Source organism: Clarias gariepinus, chromosome 2, assembly GCF_024256425.1.
Source record: "Clarias gariepinus isolate MV-2021 ecotype Netherlands chromosome 2, CGAR_prim_01v2, whole genome shotgun sequence".
NCBI classification, from domain to species: Eukaryota; Metazoa; Chordata; class Actinopteri; order Siluriformes; family Clariidae; genus Clarias; species Clarias gariepinus.
This window is the reverse complement of record NC_071101.1, coordinates 38563840-38581325: the sequence shown is the minus strand read 5'-3', so window position 1 is coordinate 38581325 and position 17486 is coordinate 38563840. Positions and strand designations below refer to the sequence as shown.

General features: G+C 34.5%; 1 protein-coding gene across 2 annotated transcripts; it reads right to left on the bottom strand.

The window, feature by feature from the left end:
• Positions 1-955: 955 nt before the first annotated feature.
• On the bottom strand, positions 956-15633 carry mpv17 (mitochondrial inner membrane protein MPV17). 2 transcript variants are annotated; one of them, XM_053514462.1, is made up of 8 exons: positions 15590-15633; positions 14372-14490; positions 7482-7597; positions 7024-7116; positions 5615-5710; positions 3616-3648; positions 1861-1913; positions 956-1744 (listed from the first exon to the last, which is right to left on the bottom strand). In XM_053514462.1, the coding sequence occupies exons 2-8, from the start codon at positions 14448-14450 to the stop codon at positions 1675-1677; spliced, it is 540 nt and encodes a 179-aa protein (XP_053370437.1). In that variant the 5' UTR covers positions 14451-14490; positions 15590-15633; the 3' UTR covers positions 956-1674. The 2 variants fall into 2 exon arrangements, with proteins under 2 accessions (XP_053370437.1, XP_053370430.1); XM_053514455.1 differs by having other exon boundaries at positions 15295-15627.
• Between the last annotated feature and the right edge of the window lie 1853 nt (positions 15634-17486).

Below are 17486 nucleotides of genomic sequence, written 5' to 3'. Positions count from 1 at the left end.
TTCTTTTTTGTTTTTTTTCTGTTTTTTTTATCTTTTATTTTGCCCTTATACCTTACCTGGATTTCTGGGTTGAATCTTAACTAGAATTCCTTGGAAAGCTAGTGTAGCAATCAATTGTCCCACACACCAAGTAGTACAGTTGACCAGAGGTTAGAGAGGGATTTGGGGTTCAGCCATGTGTTAGAAGCTAGCTAGCTTTGTGGAGGTAATTCCAGACATTTGTTTTTACAAGCACTTATATGTTTGTGATGACATAACTATTAGATGTGTTTTCTCATTGGATGTGCTTCTGTGACTGTTTTTGAATGTGGGCAGCTGCTCTCTCTCTCTCTCTCTCTCGTCAGTATTGCAGACTGTACTGGCCTACTTTGACCCATGCTGAAGTCTAAAAGTTAGTGTAATTAACAACTTTTAGAATGCCTGTGACAAGGAGTGATACATATAGTTAAAGTCCCAGCGCTGTTGTGCTTTATATCAGCACTCGTGGCATGCCTCATGTCCAATTAGATTCTTGTTGTATAATGTATATTATAAGATTACCTCAGTATGACATAACCAAGCAGTGATTTCTGGATGTTAGAAGTTATAATTACTCTCCTTAATAGAGATTGGACCAACATAAAGGAAACTAGAATAATAATGAACAAATGTCCCAAATATAATTTTAAAAATATGGCATTAAAACAAGATATGTATTTACAGCATTCCTTTATATTTCTCAACCAAAAATAAAATAAAATGGGGTTTTGGAAACTTTTTCTGGAATATTTTTTTTTCAGCTAAGGCATATGTGAACCCTACCAGGCAACTGCAATTTACAAAACTGGGTAAAATATAACATTGTCAGCATAACAATGTGAAAGATATAATAATAATAAAAGAAATGCCATAAATAAACCCCACATTGTGTTAGGGTGAATCATTTGAGGTTAAAGACAAAACCACAAACACTTAATTAATACATGTCATATATTTTTATTTGTGCTCTGAAAAAAACCTTTGTATGTGTGTAATGTTAAAGTAAAATTAAGTCTAGACAGAGATTTCCCTAGCAGAAAACATGGAATGGCAAATAGAATGACAGGATATGTTCACATAATCAATGCTCGTGTCGTTTTAAAGAACATTTACAAAGTCAGATGATTTTGTTGAAAAATTATAAGAACAAGCAGTATACACTGCTTGTTCTCATCATTTGGAATATATTCCAAAAGTATGAAAACATGCTGGATCTGGCTGAGCATAAAGTCAAAAAACAAGTCCAATCTATTAACTAAACCAGCTGATTATGAATCAGCACAACTCTTCAGCCAGATGGTAAATATATGCTCTTCCACTCCACACACCGAGCATAAGTTTCCCAACGAATTATGTACAATGCAAGTGGGGCCAAATTTCTCAAACCTTCAATCTGTAGAAAAATGCATTCCAAAGATTAAGTCATATAAAGTGTTTGCAGGGCCATTGAGCCACCTTTCACAGAAATTAACTACATTAAACTAACATAAGTTCCAGTTAGCCATATGGTGAGTTAGTGTTATAATAATAATACTGTATGTATATAAATAACAACTTGGTCAAGTTTCAGTTTATCCTTTTTTTTTTTTTTTTAAAGTTGATTTGTGTTAATAGTAAATTTCCTTGTAAATCTGTGACGAGTGGGGCAATATTTTACTACATTTTATTGGCTTTCCATGAGAGGTAGGAATTCCAGGCCACAGCAACAACCTGCACAACAGCCAATCTGCAAATAGTGACATTTATAATATGTGAAATCTAAAAGTAAATGTATGATGCTTTAAAAATGCAAGATACAAGATTATTAAACTGATCTAAAATTGAGAAAATAAATAATTTTACCTGTGATGGAGCGGAATGAAATAAAAATTGGCAATCTGAACAGCAGGCCACAACTGCCAGAAAAAGAGGAACATGACAAATACTGAATTGCTTTAAATAAAATGCAATTGATGCATGGATATAAATGTACTTTATAAATTATATAAAAAAATAACTGTGCTAAGAGCAAAAACTTCAGTAAACCTTTTCTATTGGGTCTTTCCTCAAAATATTACACCTGTAAATGAAATCTAAACATATTACCTGCGTTTTGATTACATTAAATTCTAATAAAACAGAATTATGAGTTTTGTGTTAGATCATCGTATACAATAGATTTTAGAATTTAAAGGTTTGTCTTTGGAGGTCTTTGTCACCTTTGGTAAAGATGAAAAACATCTTTGTGGGTATTTTTCTTGGTCTCACAATGAAAAAAGCAGAATACTTTTAAAAAATTGTAAAGAAGAAGTAATTTTGGAAAATAAATGTTTATCAAAATGTAAAAAATTGGAGATTGGAGATTTGCAAAAGGCAGAGACATTTTGGTCTTACCAAGTGCATCATCCATATCAAGGGTTTGTTTAGTCCAGGGGTGTCAAACAAATATTAATTCCAACCAGGCAAAAGAGTCTAGATCCAGTGACACCTCTGGTTTAGAAGGTGTGCCAAAAGAAAGCCTTTTCTATCATGTAACTTTGACTATAACCAAATTTTATAAACAAATTGGACGAAAAGATGAAAATAGGGCTATATAGAAAATAATCTTATTCCCAGGTTGGAAAATTTTATGATGATGTGGGTCTGTTTATCCTCTAAATACCATGAAATGCATGTTAGACTATACACTATCATGCTTTAAGTACCATGAGATTTTAGATTAACATCTGTCCCCATTTTTCCAATCTAATTTAACTGTAGCCAATTCTCAACCACTAACAGCTTCCAAACAGAAAAGGCAAAGGCTATCACTTTTCCTCTGAAACACATAAAGCCAAGCAACTGCATCTTTTTCGAACTGTTGCTATATCTGAGGATGGCGTAACACTCTGATGCCCATGATTGGCTAGTGCCAATGTGATTGATAGGGGAGAAAGAGGTATGATGCCGCCCCTTGCCTGAGAGCCCAGTCAGGCATTTAGGACTGGCTCTTATTTTTAGAGCTCTGGTGATCAATCACAGATAAAAAAAAGTTTATTTTTACTTCCTGCATCTCTGGATGATGCTAAAATCAACACAGTGCTTTATATTGCGCATTACTTCAAAAACAGAAGCCTAGCCCTGCTGATCAGTCCCAATCCCAGCTGGTCTTCCAGTTTATTTTTTGTGATGCTACAGCTTTAGCACTAATTAACTGTCGCAGGTATGTCATTGGGGTTCTTTCACTTCACACAGATTCTGTGTCGAGCCTGTCACTACTTCTGATCATGGATTAAAGACGAGTCAACATCGATCCCTAATCCTGTCCCCATTGGAACTGTGATCAAAAGTAAGGTAGAGTAAGCATGAGAAAACACAACAAAAAAAAACTATAAGAACATGTGACTCAAAAGGCTAATGGAAAGCCCCTTCTGGCACTTCTGTAACAGATTCACAAACTTTCTAAAGTAGATTTGATGCCTGCTGTCAAATGTAGAAGAAGGCAGATGTCGAAATCATGGTTTCCCAGGCTGCCTTAAACTTTTAAATAATTTATTCACCTTTACCAAAGATGGCAATAATACTGAAGCTAATTGTAAGAAAAATATATACACAATTTTTAAAATATATTTTACTCACATAGTAATTGGTGATCAAGGCATCCATATAGTCCTAATAGGAGTGCAAAACAAAAAAGTGTTATTTAATAGTATATGTATTAGAGGTACTGAATATACCTTTTTTAAACCTTTTTTTAAACTTATGTTATAATAAATCTAATTCATGTTTCCCAAATGTTTGACAGCAACCACTGCCTCATTAAGTGCCTTATAAAAACTCCCTCCTTTACAACAGAGGGCTTTTATTTGAAATAGATTTTTTAAAGGTCAACTGTGAAAGACTGGTTGTATAAAATAAAATATTATTTCATTTTTTTATGTCGACATCTAAACATGTGTTGTAAAAAAACATCAGGTGAGATAAATCAAGTTTCATTTACTGAGTGTAATGTCAGAGCAATTTAGTCCCACAAGGGTGGACATATTAAGTGGACCACAGCAACACGTAACACTTGTGTATAAATTCATGTTTTTAAGCAAATTACACTTCCAGATGTGGAAATTTTAATGACACTGATGAGCAACATATCACTCTCAGCAAAGAGCAGCCTCAAAACACTTTCCATGTGTTAAGGTGCATGAACTAAGCAAGACATCTCTCAATCAATCTTTCAATAGCGATAGATCTTTAGGCACTGAAATGAGAATTTATGCTGTCCATTATACTAATAAGGTTTAAAAAAAAGTTAAATAAGCCTCAAATAATCAGTGTGCCAACAATTACATTGTTCTACTACTATCACGTACAATAAAAACTGGAGAGAAACATATGTATGCAAATTTGCGTACACAGTAGATGAATGATGGCAAATGTTATTTATGGATGTAGCACAAACATGATCATTCCCACTTTTAGAATACTAAACATAAGTGCTGTTTAAAAGGCTGGATCTTTCTTCCTGCAAGCAAGCTACAAACGTAATGTAGGCTACAAACGTGTGTAATATAAAGATGATATTTTTTAAAATATCCATCTATCCATCCAATCAAAAGTTTGGACACATCTCCTCCTTCAGTGTTTTTCCTTTATTTTTTACAATTACTTTTAACATTTTACATTAATACTGGAGACAACAAACTTATGAAACAAAGGAATGTATGTGAATTTGCAGTAAAGAAAAAAAGTGTATAAACAACCCAGAATATGCTTTAGATTTTTTGATTGTTCAAGGTAGCTACATTTAGCGTTGTTGACAGTTGGCATACTCATGGCATTTTCTTAGCAGGTTTGTCAGGCCTGAAACAGTTTTCAGTTAATTGTTTTCAGTTAATCTTTGTTTAAAGTAGAGAGGATGAACAGACACTTTCTGAATGTGTGGTTCTCACTGTGAAGCATAAAGGAGAAAGTGTACTGGTGTGGAGATGCTGGTTAATTTGTTAGTCACTTCAAAATTCAAAATTGAGGGCACAATTAACCAGAACGTCTACCAAAGTATTTTGCAGTGACATGCCATCTCATCTGTTTTGTACTTAGTGGGACTATCATTTGTTTTCTAACATGACAATAACCTCAAACACACCTCTAGGTTATGTTAGAGCTATTTGTACAAGAAGGAGAGTGCTGCATCTGAATAATTTGGTCCCACAGTCACCCCATCTAAATGATTGTTGATCGTTTGGGATGAATTGGATCAACGAGTCAAAAAAAGAAGCAGCCAAAAAGTATTCAACACCTCTGGAAACTCCTTCAAGATTGTTGGGAAACCATTCCAGGTCATTAACTCATGAGGCTGACTAAAAAAAGGCCAACAGTGTACAAAGCCGTCAGCATATTCTGAGTGGTTTAACCCATTTTTAACTATATAATTCCATATTTCTAATAATTTCAGTGTCTTCAGTATTTATATACAATGTTAAACACAATAAAAAATTTAAGAAAAAAACTTTGAATTAGATGATGTGTCCAAACTTTTGACCGGTATGAATAAAAAAAGATAACATATAAATGTATTTATATAATCTTAGAAACTGTAATAAATTTAACTGGTATAGACCAACTGGACAAGTTCCACACTGACCCTCTTTAGCTTAGCTACATTCTCTTCCACAGTGAGCCCATTGAGAGTTCCACAGATTACTAAGAATGTTCCAAGAAAGCAGGGCGCAAAGCACACCTGTAAAGAGAGAAGTATAGTCAGGTCCACAAATAATTGGACATAATAATTTGACATACATATGATTTTTGCTGTTTAACTCAGCATAAAGGAAATTAAATATTAAAGTCAGCAGACCTTCACTTCTAATTTGAGTTATTAACATACAAATCAACAATGTTAAAATAATAGCACTACCTTACACCCTAAAGAAACCAAAGGTAAGCAAATAAAAGGCTACTTAAACGCTTGATGGTAAATTGCAGATTATTCAGTTATTATTTCAATGCAACCACAGGTGGGGTTTATTTACAATATAACTGTGTCAAAACCAGTGGGATGACCAGCGGTTCTGATGTCTACTAAAACACAATCAAATGCTTTAAGCATCAGTGGATGAGGCTTTACAGTGCAAATGGACTGTGAGCCAAATCAAAAGCACACAATACTTTAATCCAAAAAAGTCAGCCACTAATGTTGGCAGCTGCGAAGAACTAGCAGACCATCATCAGAAAAAAAAAGTGATGTCTATAGTTTTAGACTTCAGACCAAATAATATTCCATTCGTTCACATACTTTCGGTCCTTTATAGTGTGTGTTTACACTTATAATCATTTCAACCACAATATATTGCAGTAAATATATTTTTTTGATGAAAATTTAGATTTTCATAGAATGTCTTGATAAAAAGATTTTTTAAGCTCTAAAAACAGTTCAAATAGATTTCATAGCTATGCAGTTGCAGTCCAGCAAGCCAACAATAGAGCAACAGCAGCAGTTACAACAGAAAGATTAGGAAACTAATAATTCATTCATTGCAGTTTTTTTTTTATAAAAAATACTTTACTGGCATACAAACATTTTATTCTGCATTAACATGCAGAATAACTGAATAGGTATGGTCATGTTATAGTGGTGTCCTTCTTGTTAATCCAATTCACTTGGAATAATCAGGACTTCTGACTGTTGTGGGTCTTCAAACCATTCAATTTAAATCATTACAAAAAACCTAAATACCCAAACTATCAAGAATGAACAATAACAAGGAACACGCAATAAGGACATGTGACTTATTCTTTTGGGTAGTTGCCCAACAAACATGACTTGGAATGTTGCTGTGAAAACTATGCATTGGGGAGAACACACCCGTCATTTGTAAGACATTTTGGGGTACAGAACAAATGTGAGTCACTTGCAATTAAGAATATGAACCATCAATAGTTACATTTACCAAATTTCTAACTGTGCAAAGCTGCTTGTAATATAAATATAAACAGATTGGCCTCGATGCAGTTGTGCCGTGAATATACATGTAGACATAATAGAGATTGTACCTGGTCAATTAGCATTTTCTTTAATGCAGTAGTTTTGGTTGTCCCAATGACAAGTCTGTCTAGTACTCTGTACCATCCACCAATAACTGGTCCCTGTAGTAGACAAAATATTTATTTAAATGCACACCAGTCTACACACTACACACACTATACTGTACCATTGGCATGGATGAAGCATAGGTGCCCATGATTCTGTCACCAGTGTGCTGGTGATCATTGTATATAAACACTCACACACAGTCGACTGCTCATTTAACGTAAACCTTAACTGCCTTCAATTCACAGCACTGGTAATGACATACTGCATTTTTATATAATGATTACAGTGTGTAGTTTAAACAAACCTAAAAAGAAAAAAACAGCATTTCCATAATGTTTTTACTTTAAATCTGGCAGTATTTTTCTAAAATACAGTACTTTCCTGTAAGATTGATATATGTATAGATAAATAGACTTGCAACAAATAAGAAGCCAATGCTCATCATCTTGGTTGTGCGTTTAATGCTGTGATTTTTCAAGCCACGTCTCTCAATCAGCTGCTGGGAGATGATATCCCCCACCCCCATCAGAGAGCCTGTAGGACAACAGAGAGAGAAGGAGAGAGAGGGAGTGAGAGAAAAAAAGAGAAAGAGAGAGAGAGAGAGAGAGACTTGAACAACAAATTTTTGGATCTTTTAAGGTGTTGCTGTCTCACAGCTCCAAATTTCCTGGATTTATCTAAAGTATAGTTTACTGACTGTTTTGCACTTTAATGTTGCATCCTCCTATTGAAGCAGGCAGCTTAACTACATTAAACTGCCAAGAGGTGTATGGTAAAATCATGCCTTTCCCCTTTCTTTACCAGGATGAGTTTCAGATTTATTGTGACACCGACCAGGACAGACCATGATAAAACACTTACTGAATGAAGGAATGATATTCTGATAGTAAATCAGGCTATTAAGTCACCTTAAATGGTCATTACATTAGTTCAACTTAGATTTTTCACTTTCTGTTCACAAAAACATAGGGACCTTCAAAAGTTAGTGTGATACTTTTACATATTAGCTGAACACAAACAATACAAATTTAACAAACTGTGTTTTATTAAATCAATAATTTATTCATTAGCAAACAAGGTGGGTCCATTCAAATTTGGTCCCTAATGGCCAAGCTGGAAGTGACAGTGGCATGGAAAAACCTTGAGTGTAACCAGAACCTTTGCACTCAGTTGATACAGCTTCACATTTAACCGTGTCTTGTTTCCCTGCGATATAAATATGTTGTTCAAATTTGTTAAATCCTATTGCACATTACCATTGGAAATCTGCCCACTGTAAAGCATTGAATCTGCCAGAAATATTACACAAAAAGTATTTTATTGTTATCCCAACATTAAGCATGCTTAGATAACTTTTCTCCTATTTTCTGCATATACTTCTCAGAAGAACAACAAGGCCAACCATCACAACTAGGCCTGAAGAGGCCTTATCACAATGCATGACTGCTTTGATCGCACAGTGTGGGATTTATTGCATCTAGATACATACTGAATGCTTTTGTACATAATTATGCAGACAGGATAAACATATACAGTGGAACCTCGGATTACGAGCATAATTCGTCCAGTAAGCAGGCTCGTATTCCAAAACACTTGTAAACCAAAATTAAATTTCCAATAAGAAATCATGGAAACTGAAATTATACAAGCCCAAAAAAATAAATTTTACACTTAAAAAAAAGTAAAAATAAATCCCGACAGATAAGTGACAGATAAGTAATCCTTACACAAAAACTGTGCTCTGTCGTGATTCTTTTCAAAGGTTTAAGTGCAGGTTATTATTTTTTTTACTTTACAGCAGTGATTCCGTTAGTAAGTACACACGCGCGCTGTACAAACACGCTTACAAACACAAAATAAAACGCACACACACGTAGTCACAGTGTTATAGTAAACAGTACACATGTGATTATACCAGTAAGAGACGAGCACTAAGCAGGTGAGACGATTACCCACCATTCTGAGCGCAAGAAAGAGAAAAAACGTTGGCTCAGTTGTGATCACGTGATGCTCGGCGTCAAAACAAGAAGCGTATGCGTGATACATGATACTCAGTGCTCGTAAATCAAGACAATGCCTGCTTTTCAAATCAAAATTTATTAAAAATCTTTGCTCTTCTTGCAGAACACTCATAAACCGCGTTACTCGTAATTCAAGGTTCCACTGTATAACAAAATTGGTACAGCATATAATATGGTGCCTTAGATTTTTGCACAGTACTTCATATTGGATCGGGATATTTATTAAATTGTGATGCCAACAAAATCACAATACAAATCAAATAAAAAATGATAATATTATATCAGCTGGTCCCTGATGATTCCCATCCCTGATGATTACAATGTCTACAGAAACACACCCACAACCAGAGCTGATAAGACATGGGGAAAAATTTGCAAAAAGTTACAGTAATTCCATATTTAGGTCTCATTTAGCATACCGAACCTTAAATAATTGAAACAATAGAACTACTATTTGATTTATAATCTACAAAGGTGTTTCTCTACAAATAGCATAAATAAAGTCAGTTTTCTTAGTACTATTCAATTAGTGATAGGACCTGTAAAAATGGCCATGGCCAGTGTTTATGTATTTAGTTGGTATTAAAATAGTACACCTCAAATATTAAGGGGAGCTCTAGGACAGATCCTTCCTGATATTTATAGGATTGTCCCTGACCAAATGTCATGGTTTACAAAGGTCATCGTGTTTTAAAAGCAGACCCTGGCGAGTAAATTTAGTACCTCTTGTGTGATGTAACCTTTCTTTATATGGCAGAGAAGAACTAATAATCCAGAATAAGAGTGTAAAAAAAGCCTGGAACCCTGTTCATTGATTTACTGGCTTATCTTATTAAAGATGGCCTACTCCATTCAATGTATTTTGCGAGCAGGAACAGGAGGAGAAAAGGCAGTTACAGTATAAAGAAGACAATATTCAGACATGTGTCTCTCACTCTCTTGTCCTAATAGATATTAATGAGCTGACGATCACGCTAGAAAAAAGTTTGGTAAGCAATCAGCAGGGGGCTTCTCTGAACATAGTACATCCTATATACATAGTATTACATTATATTATTCATATTATTCTGCAAACAGTCGATCCAGGTTATTTTGAATATCTAATGGTAGTAGGTGAAGATGATTGGACTTATGTTGTTTTCATCATTGGTCATCATTACCTTACATTTAACGCAAATTATATTTATTTCATTATATATCTGAGCAGCTGAAGGTTGCTCAAGGCCCTAGCAGTGGTAGATCTGGTACTGGGGTTTGAACAGTGACCACCTGATCAATGTTTTAACCATTTAACAACCCCTGCCCCCATCACTACAGGAAAGTTTGTAAACCGTGAATTATCTGTTTTTGGGCAAACTTTTCTACTGTAAGTAAAGTAGAATACATTCAATTAAGTAAAAATCCATTACCATTAACTGGCCGATTTCAGCGTTATGGATGTGATATTTGGACTTGAATTGGTAAACATTAAGGACCAGCTTAATATCAGTATATAATCATTTGCATAGTGAAAATACAAAATTCTATCAGCAGTATGGATGTGATATTAAATGGACAAACATTTGTGAGTGGTCTATTATAAACTTGCAACAATAAAAGAGACTGGAATACAAAGGGGAAGATTTAAAAATGCTTGTCTTGAATAACTGATTTATGATAAATTGTTATGGATGTGGCATGCACAGTAGGGAACCATAATCCTTGCCAAAATGTGAATCATGATTTTTGCACCATGGGAATTGGGATCACGATTCTCTTACACGATTCTGCTTCTCTCTCTCTTTCTTTTAAACCAAATACATTTACTGCAATTGCAAGTATACAAATATGTGCTGTCTACAAAGAACTTTCAACTCCCTTGTACAAAAAGGGTCTATTTTAAAACCCTTAAAAGAAAAAGCTGATGAACATGAAAAGTATGTTAGCAATAATAAATAAAAATAACTAATATATAGCACAGAGGCATAACAGCTAGAAACAACTGTGTAACAGCTAATATCTCTGTGTAACAGTTAGAATCAATCTGGTCTTAATTAGTCCCCTACTATCTAGATACAGAACATACTTCTGATAAATATTGAATTTATTCATTCATTTATCACATTTTTAATTTTCACAATTTTTTCCTCTTTGTCTCTTACCTTATAGTTTCCCTGCCTCATTTGGTTTCTGATGCTCAACATCAAACATTTATGTTAAACATGAGAAAACGTTTACTCCATATAAGCAGATGTAGAATTTTAGAGCATTAGTATGGTTTGGTAGGAACCCCATGAATCTTGCCTACTTTTTATTCATGGTAATGTTGACCTTTGAGTGAAATTGACCAACTATATAAAAAAAAGAAAAGCATGGACACTTTAAACCATATAAACAAATTTGTGCCACGTTTAAATGATGCACCAGTGATGACAACATACTCAGAATAAATCGTTCTCATCAGGAGGATGGCACCCAGCTGAAGGGGATTTGGTAGACTGCTGAAATCAGCAAAACCTTCTCCACTCCCTGTCCTTGAAGAAATGCTTTTGTTGGCTAGAGGCCATGTCTGACGCATTTTGCATTCTAGGTAAAATTATCTATGATCAATCTGGCAAACACCTCACCTCAGCATGCTAACTGATCCACATGGAACAAAGCAAAAACTTTGTAACAATTTAGTTGATGAGACTTGTGACACTTAAAATCCCGTTGCATGTACTCTTTGCATAGCATTGATTTTTGCTGTAAACTACAGATAACATAGTTAAAATATAACTAGTTTCACCATATCTGATGAGTTTTTCTAACCCCCAACACACACACCGTTATAATGATAACTGCAAACAGGACTGCTTAATTGGTTACTAAAATAAAATCTACAACATTATACAAGACAAAGTACTTGAAGCATGCACGAGTCTCATGCTTTTCTGTGTTTTGAGACACAGTAGGGAAGCATAATTCTTGCCAAAATGTGAATCATGATTTTTCGCCATGGGAATTGAGATCACGATTCTCTCACACGATTCTGCTTCTCTCTTCCTTTCTCATTTAAACCAAATACACTTACTGCAATTGCAAGTAACAAAAAATGTGCTGTCTACAAAGAACTGTCAACTTACTTGTACAAAAAGATTCTATTTTAGAACCCTTAAAAGAAAAAGCTGATGAACATGAAAAGTATGTTCGCAACTGTGTAACAGCTAGAATCAATCCCTCAGGTTTAAAGTTAGTTATATCCCTATTAAAGCTGTACATGCCTGTCTTTGTTCATGCAGTAGCATATGTGTGTCTGTGTGTGTATGCACATGTATGAGACATTTACTGTATGCTCATAAAAAAAACTAAAACCGTAATAAACTAATGCTTGTGATAATAAACACAACGGTAGAAAATGTAATGGTTTGACACATGTGCATTGGGAACCAGATTATGCCTCTCTCCAGCTAATGATTGGCTGGTGTTGTCTCTCGTCTAGCTTCTGATTGCCTGGAATTGAGCAAATTCAGCTCACAGGAAAGAAAGTTGAAATACAGTTTAAGTGAGACGTGAATGAGAGTTTGATGGCGCAAGAGAGCAAAAATAAAATCAAGCACAAAACACGCTCAGATTATGCTCAGGTTTTTTTGGCACAAAAATATCTGCATACTGCTCCGACTCCACCAATTAAACTGATTAGCTTGTTTAGAAGAGAAGCAGTTGAGTTGTATAACTGAATCATTCTCTAACTGTTCGCTGATTGGTGAATTAAAAATTATTAAAAAGAAAAAAAAAGTTATCTGGGATTGCTGACAAGTAAATAAGTGACTGCATGTAAATGCAGCATGATCTGAAAGATGGACAATACACGCAAGTGAATCAGCTTTATTCAGAAATTAGATTGTGTGTGTGTATGGATCAAGACTTTTTTTTTCTTTTCTAGATTAATTCACAGACAAAAAAACTTTAAAACTTATAAATAATTAAATCACAGTTTATATTAATAATATTAGTCACGCATTATGACTATGATGTTTTCAGATGACATTGTGCTTTGTAGCGAGAGCAGGGAACAGGTCGAGGAAAATTTGGAGAGGTGGAGGTACGCTCTTAGCCGGAATACATGTGTGTGAATAAGAGGAACCCAAGAGGAACAGTGAGGCTTCAGGGAGCATAGGTTAGAAAGGTGCAGGACTTTAAGTACTTAGGGTCAACGGTCCAGAGCAACGGAGAGTGTGGAAAGGAGGTAAAGAGGCGTGTACAGGTAGATTGGAATGGGTGGAGAAAAGTGTCAGGTATGTTGTGCGATAAAAGAGTATCAGCGAGAATGAAAGGAAAGGTGTACAGGACAGTGGTGAGACCAGCGATGCTCTACAGCTTAAAAAGACAGGAGGCAGAGTTGGAGATAGCAGAGCTAAAGATGTTGAGGTTCTCCTTGGGAGTGACAAGGATAAATAGGATCAAGAATGAGTTTATCAGAGGGACAACCCATGTTAGATGTTTTAGAGATAAAGTCAGAGAGGCCAGATTGAGGTGGTTTGGACGTGTTCAGAGGAGAGATGGTGAATATATCGGTAGAAGGATGCTGAGGTTTGAACTGCCAGGCAGGAGGTCTAGAGAAAGACCAAAGAGGAGATTTATGGATGCAGTGAGAGAGGACATAAAGTTAGTTGGTGTAAGAGAAGAGGATGCAGAGGACAGGGTTAGATGGAAGCAGATGATTCGCTGTGGCGACCCCTGAAAGGGAACAGCCGAAAGACAAAGAAGTCACCCAATGATATAAACCAAGGAATTAAAATTCAAGAATATGTGTAAGAGGAATTATTGATTTCTTATATACTATCTAGGCAAAGTTAATGAAAACAGCATTCTATCAGGGAATCCTGATTTAGTTTTCACTGCCATCTACTGACAGAGAGGAGCAAATGCATAAATAAAGTTAATCCATCCTGAAAAACAAAATTATGATAACAAATTGTGAAAAAAAAGACTTTTACCAAGACTGACCCTAATTACTTTTTTTATATTCAGGTTGGATTTAAATGTTGGTAACTATGACATATGACAAAATAAAAATGGAAATATAATGAATTCAATTATATTAAATTAATTATTAAACTCTGTGAGTTTCTTCTGTGTTTTCAAATCTCTCTCTTGCTTATAAAAAAAAGCATCATTAAATAAACCATGTAGTTTGATTTGGTTAATGTCAAGGCCAAAAAAAAGCTAAATTCATACTTGAGTTAATGTAGTGTGTACTGTAGAAAAAAACAAACAAACAAACAGTAGAATAAAGAGTAAACCAGTGGGCTGGATCCATTCTTACCAGCTGTTATTATTTGCACAGTCCATGGTTTTTTGGTCATTAACGCCTGGTAAGATCTCCAAAGACGTGATATACTCATCTTTCTCTTTAAAGCAGAGGAGCTGAAGATCGAGAAATCACTGTAGGGAGAATATGGGAAAGACACTGCATTTTCAAAATGAAAAAAATAAATGAATAAATAATTACAAAAAAAAAGGAGGAAAAATACCAGACTGCACGTGGAGCAGTGTAAAAAAAAAAAAAAAAAAGCACAGACACAGTGTAAGACTTTAATGAGTCTCAAACTACAGAATAAAACTTAACTGAATGTTCAGTGTGATGTTCAGAATGTCATAGCTACATTAAACAATAGACTATTATATTATAGTATTATAGAACTTATTTTTAGAACTTTTATTTTTGGCCTCTGTAAAAAAAACTTAATATGATATTTTGAAATTAAGGTATCATAACTATATATACACCCACAGGTGCGTTCAATAAATTAGAATATCATTTAAAAGATGATTTATTTCAGTAATTTAATTTAAAAAGTAAAACTCATATATAGATTCATTGCACACAGACTGATATATTACAAGTGTTTATTTCTTTTCATTTCCAGGATTATGGCTTATAGATTATAAAGCCCCAAAACTCAGAAAACTAAATATTACTTATGTTTAATATACATTATGGCCCAAATCAGTGTCTTTAAAAGAATTAAGATACTAAAATTCCATCCATTCGCTGCTAAATATGGACTCAGGCTGTGAAGTTGATTAACTGACTTTTTATTAGTAAAGTGAACATATAACTGGCTCACAAAACAGGCATAACAGGACAGTTTATAAGAGATCTACACTATAGATAACACCCAAGTAACACTGTGCCCTTGTGTAAATTATCATTAAATACTGCCAAAGAAATATAACTCGTCCTACCTTCTGTATACTGTATAATCTACGCTCCCCTGTTGAAAGTAACGCTCTCGTAAATAACCCAAACAATCAGTTACTGATTTACTGCAGTGTAGTGTAGCCTGAGAGCTAACAAGGCTAGGCTAGGCTAGGCAGAACACAGTCTGTAGGATAAACCGCATCAGAATGTAACTTCGTGTTCTTTAACCAAAGGCAAACGGGGAAGTATTGAGCCACTTTAACCCGTTATGTTGCAAAAACACGCCCAGGACAAACAGGGTGTTATTGACCTCTCTAAAAGGGCTAAAAGACCGCGTACACATGAACCGAGAACGGCTTTTAAACCCGGAAGTTTGGCTCTCGGAGACCCCGCCCACTTCTGTTCAGCAGTGGTCTGGAAGGAAGCGTTCCGTTGTGAAGGCGTGAGTGATGGGTCAGTCAGTGTCAGAATCAGAAGGACTGCAGAGTCTGTTATTATGGAAGGGGATTAGGGCCACCATAAACTATTCGTTTGAGTTCAGACTGTTTTTTTTTCCAGAAATAAAAATGTCAGAATTATGATATTAATGTTCCCTTCATTCATTCATTCATTCATTCATTCAGCTACAATACTGCTTTATCCTGTACAGGGTCACAGGGTCCTGGAGCCTATCCTTTAAGACATAGGGCACTAAATGTGCCAATCCATCACACACACACACACACACACACACTACAGATTCAACCATTTGGGGAACGCAATTTGTCCTAATCTGCATGTCTTTGGACTGTGTGAGGAAACTGCAGTACCCAGAGAAAACCCATCAAGCATGGGGAGAACATACAAACTCCATGTTACCACCACCCAGGTGGGAATTGATCAACCCTGGCAGTGCAAGGCCACAATGCCGCCTCAACATCACAGTATGGATCATAAAGTCATAAAGTGTTCTAAAGTTTCTACAAGTTCAGAAAATGCAAAAATTTGTGTACTGTTTTTTTTTCCATTTTAATAACTTACTCGTTAGTCCAGTATGGCCAAAACGCCATTATTATTTTTATGATTATATTATTAATTTATTCATTCTTCTTCTTTTTCTTCTTCTTCTTCTTATTATTATTGTTGTTGTTTTTGTTGTTGTTATTATTATTATTATTATTATTATTATTATTATGCTTTCTTCAAACTCATATCTTCTTACTTCTACAGTATACACCCTAGCACCCATACAAATACAACATTTAATTATATTATTTGAACTTTATACAATACAGTTTGCTTTGTCTTTATAAACACCTCTGCCATACTGTCTGAATGATTGTACTTCTTAATACATAGAATGTACATTTTAATACATAGAATGCAATTCCTACTTTACTGTTTGAACTCTTTGAGGCATCTGTATAGATTCTACACACGTCCTCAGTGTTCTAAAAGTGTACTTTTGCATTGTAGGAATAGGACAATATGTTTTTCAATATATTATACTGTGGTTACAACTAATAATTAATAAAATTAAAAAATATATAACAAATAAGACTAAGTGCAAAATACTTGTGCTTTATTTCTTTTTTTTTTCTTTCTGGCCCTTTTTTGACTGAATAATGTTAAAAACAACAATAAACAATCTCAGTGTATAAATGCTTATAATATTTCTATAAAACTATGACTAAATACACAAGAGAAATATGGCTAAATAGTGCATAGTATACACATTGGATGTGTCTAAGTGTGTGTGCATGACTGCATGAGTGTGTGTGTGCATGATAGACTATCTAATCTCGCATCATACTTATCTTTCGCAATACAGTAAGTTCAGTTCTCAAAACAATTTGTACAAACAGCATTATATTACTTGCTCAAAATTCTTAGTTTATCTCTTAAAAGCAAATATTCATGCTGTTGAACATATCATTACCATCAAAATGACAAGTACTTTTTTACAAGCACAAAAGTTAAAATAGTCTGAACTTTTTCTGTAGTGCAAAAATCTATTTGCGGAATACAAAGTTTTACATTACTGATCAAAGGCAAGAGACTGGAAAGAATTCACATTTCCACTTTTTACAATTTTATTTTATTTATTATAATACAGAAAAAAAGACAAAAGTTTTGTAGCACTGCATATCACAAAGAGAAAAAAAGGAAATAATAGTTATTATTATAGTAGTATATATAATATGATTGATTTCTTATATCTATATATACAGGTATATGAGAAATAATGAATCATATT

What these genes read in the sequence shown, in the direction of transcription:
- mpv17 (XM_053514462.1), bottom strand. Translation starts at nt 14,450, where the DNA reads ATGAGTATATCACGTCTTTGGAGATCTTACCAGGCGTTAATGACCAAA. An exon ending in AGAAAATGCTAATTGACCAG is followed by an intron (nt 5,711 to 7,023) that starts GTACAATCTCTA and finishes CTCTCTTTACAG; the next exon opens with GTGTGCTTTGCGCCCTGCTT. An exon ending in CCTTGATCACCAATTACTAT is followed by an intron (nt 1,914 to 3,615) that starts GTGAGTAAAATA and finishes TTTTTCTGGCAG; the next exon opens with TTGTGGCCTGCTGTTCAGAT.